At 35.1% G+C, this 2,957-nt stretch overlaps 1 protein-coding gene across 1 annotated transcript; it reads left to right on the top strand.

Annotated features, from left to right (window-relative positions):
• Positions 1-1,650: 1,650 nt before the first annotated feature.
• LOC149787739 (uncharacterized) lies at positions 1,651-2,957 on the top strand. The gene is made up of 2 exons (XM_089975653.1): positions 1,651-1,797; positions 2,596-2,957. Exons 1-2 carry the CDS (start codon positions 1,746-1,748, stop codon positions 2,844-2,846), a joined length of 303 nt encoding a protein of 100 aa, XP_089831779.1. The 5' UTR covers positions 1,651-1,745; the 3' UTR covers positions 2,847-2,957.

Here is a 2,957-nt window from a genome sequence, read left to right as displayed (position 1 = left end):
CACTGCTCACGAAATTCTTTCACTGCAGCTATTGCTGTCGATTATCTTTTAGTGGATTCAGGGTGTCATTTCATAGTAAATTATCTTGCATTCGTACACCTCAAATAAACAATGTGGTATATCAAAGCAAATTTCGTACACAAACCTATCATTTGAAAAACAATGTGATATATCAAAGCAAAGATACAATACCAGTTTCTGGAAAATCGTAAAATGTGTCGATTAGTATGACAATACAATGGCATATATTATTAGTTTTCTACTGCTAAGAGGCAGAAATTAAGACTACTAGTAGATGCGAGCAAATTTGGTACACAAACACATCATTTGAAAAAGGACGAAACGGACAAGGTTTAAGACAAGGATATATTAGCAACGGATTATGTAAATATCGGCAGGTAAATGGATAAAAGTAAAATTAAGATAATGTCGCAAGTATGAATTTCAAATATATCATTATGTTTCCTGAAATATTGAAGTGTGTGAAAACGACAAAATATGCTATCTGTTTCACTTTTTTGAAAACAATATGAATCAGCGAAACAATTTTTTATAACTTCTTGCATGATTTTAGTTATATCAAAGCAAAGTTACAATACCGTGTTCACTAAACTACTTAAATATATGTACTGATTGGACATTGTAGTGCTAACGACATGTTGCAAGATTATATGTTACTGTTTCGTGGAACAAATAATTCATGTAGATGTCGATTAGAACGCAATTCAAACACAAAAGGGCATAACGTGCATGCAAGGTTTAAACAAGTAGTAGGTGAGAAAGAGGCTTCTTAAATATTGTCAGATAAATGGATCAGGGTTACATTACGACAACATTACAAAGATGATTTTCAAATATTTACCAATTTTCGAGCCTGATATTAAATGAGAGAGCTTCCTGACTTTATCAAATTCAAGAAAAAGTCACAATGAAACTCTTGTTTCAGTATCACTATTGGAAAAAAACCAAAACTGATAAGTAACGCTAACAATTTCCTTTCACCTCTCCATGAACCAAATAAGAGTGCCTTATTTCTATGTACGTCGCAATATAGGAACGGAAAACAAAGTGGCATCTAAATTTAAACCAATTAATTACAGTTCAGTTCCTATTTAGTGGAAATAAAAATCACACATCACAACCATGACTAGAACTAGTAAACTACGTTTAAAATTGACAATTTTGTCCATTCTAAAATATTTTAAAGATCGATTTAAACAGTTGTAGTATGACCCATATATTTAATTTGTGAATTTTTCAACGTTTTAACTTAATATGTTCACACCATTGCACGAACTAGTAATTAACTCGCAACAAGTGTCTAATTTATGACTAATAGAATGATATAATACTACGACATGAGTATTTCTAACGGGATTCTAGTACTAGGTCAGTACAATATTTCCTTTAACTAGATAACAGGACTGATGACATTTATATATATTATTAGTCATTGTTCCCGCTTGACGTACACCTGATTAGTGCGACATCAAATACGTTCGCTTCTGTTGATTAATGTCAGTGACGTATACAAATGATGGTACGACAAAACAGCCACAACAGCCAGATAGCGTATAATACATGGTCTCCTAAAAGTAAAGTCGCGTGATTGATTAGTTTTACATTACTTTATCAGGAAATGAATCTTGTATAAAAACGCATGATTTCAGTTTAAAAGAACCAGAACTACTTGAACCTGAACAAGAGCGTATCCTGCATTGAAAATATCCAAGCATTCCACAACTATGAAGACCATTGTGGGTTTGGCTCTTTGCATGCTGATTGCTACAGTCGCAGGTAAGATCGCACTCTACAGTTCATCATTAGCTGAATAGATATTCTTTTACAGATTAGGATATATCTATTTGCCTGATAGTAAGTATGGGTCTGCTTACGTGCTTACATATTTACTGGTACCATTCTCTCTAGATCCACACATGTATGTGTGTATATTGCAAGCATAGACTTATGACACATGGTCCAACAGTAGATCTGCCCTAAACGTCATTTAGTTTGTTCGTATCCCGTTTTATCTAAGCATCCACTGCCAGACATTTAACTTCTGTAAATAAATTACATTTCTGTGTTAATTCTGTCTTGTTGATCTGATCATTCCATATATCTATGTACCCTTGGGAGTAGAATCGTTATAATTCCGAAAAGTGTACGAGCTGATTCCACACCTTTTCAAACATTAACTATAAGGATGTGACGGATTACACTTACATGTGTGTGCATATACGTGTGTGCGTGTGTGTGGGTGGGTGGGTGTGGGTGTGGATGTGGGTGTGGGTGTGTCTGTGTGTGTTTGTGTGACTTCGTGAATCACAATTCCAGCTTAGAACAAAAATGCAGGGATTTTTCTGCTCATTGTCTGCCTTCTCTCTGCATTTATATTTATAAAAAATATATAAACATCAAACTGGATTCATAGAGAGGTATTTAGGTGTTTGCTTACCTAGTATTTATCCATGTCTAAAGCAGATTGTTACATTGCTCTTTGTTCTGCATATAATGTCATTTTTACCTCTCGTGAACAATGTTTAGTATTATCTCTGTCATTGTCATACATATATTTTTCTTATTACATTACAGCCCAGCTGTATGACAGAGGCATTGGAGGTATCGGTGGCCTCGGAGGCATTGGTGGCCTCGGTGGACTCGGAGGCATTGGTGGTATCGGAGGAATTGGAGGAATTGGTGGCAGCTGGGGAGTTGGCGGTGGAATAGGAATTGGAATAACATACTGTCCAAACACTTATTGCTTCAACGGTCAGTGTAGCCGATTCGATCGCTATGCCTACTATTTGGGTCGACGTTGCTACTGCAGTTGCACAGGATATTAACTTGTGAAGACGGTTATTGTACAGTTCTCTGACAATATGTAATGACTCATTTCATTGAAAATTATTTATCTTTTTATCACATTTGTTTAGTCAATAAATTTTAAAACTTGT

This window comes from Sinohyriopsis cumingii, chromosome 11 (assembly GCF_028554795.1).
Source record: "Sinohyriopsis cumingii isolate HCF-2022 chromosome 11, ASM2855479v2, whole genome shotgun sequence".
Taxonomy (NCBI): domain Eukaryota; kingdom Metazoa; phylum Mollusca; class Bivalvia; order Unionida; family Unionidae; genus Sinohyriopsis; species Sinohyriopsis cumingii.
Note: the sequence above shows the minus strand (reverse complement) of the source record. Positions and strands in the feature narration are given on the sequence as shown.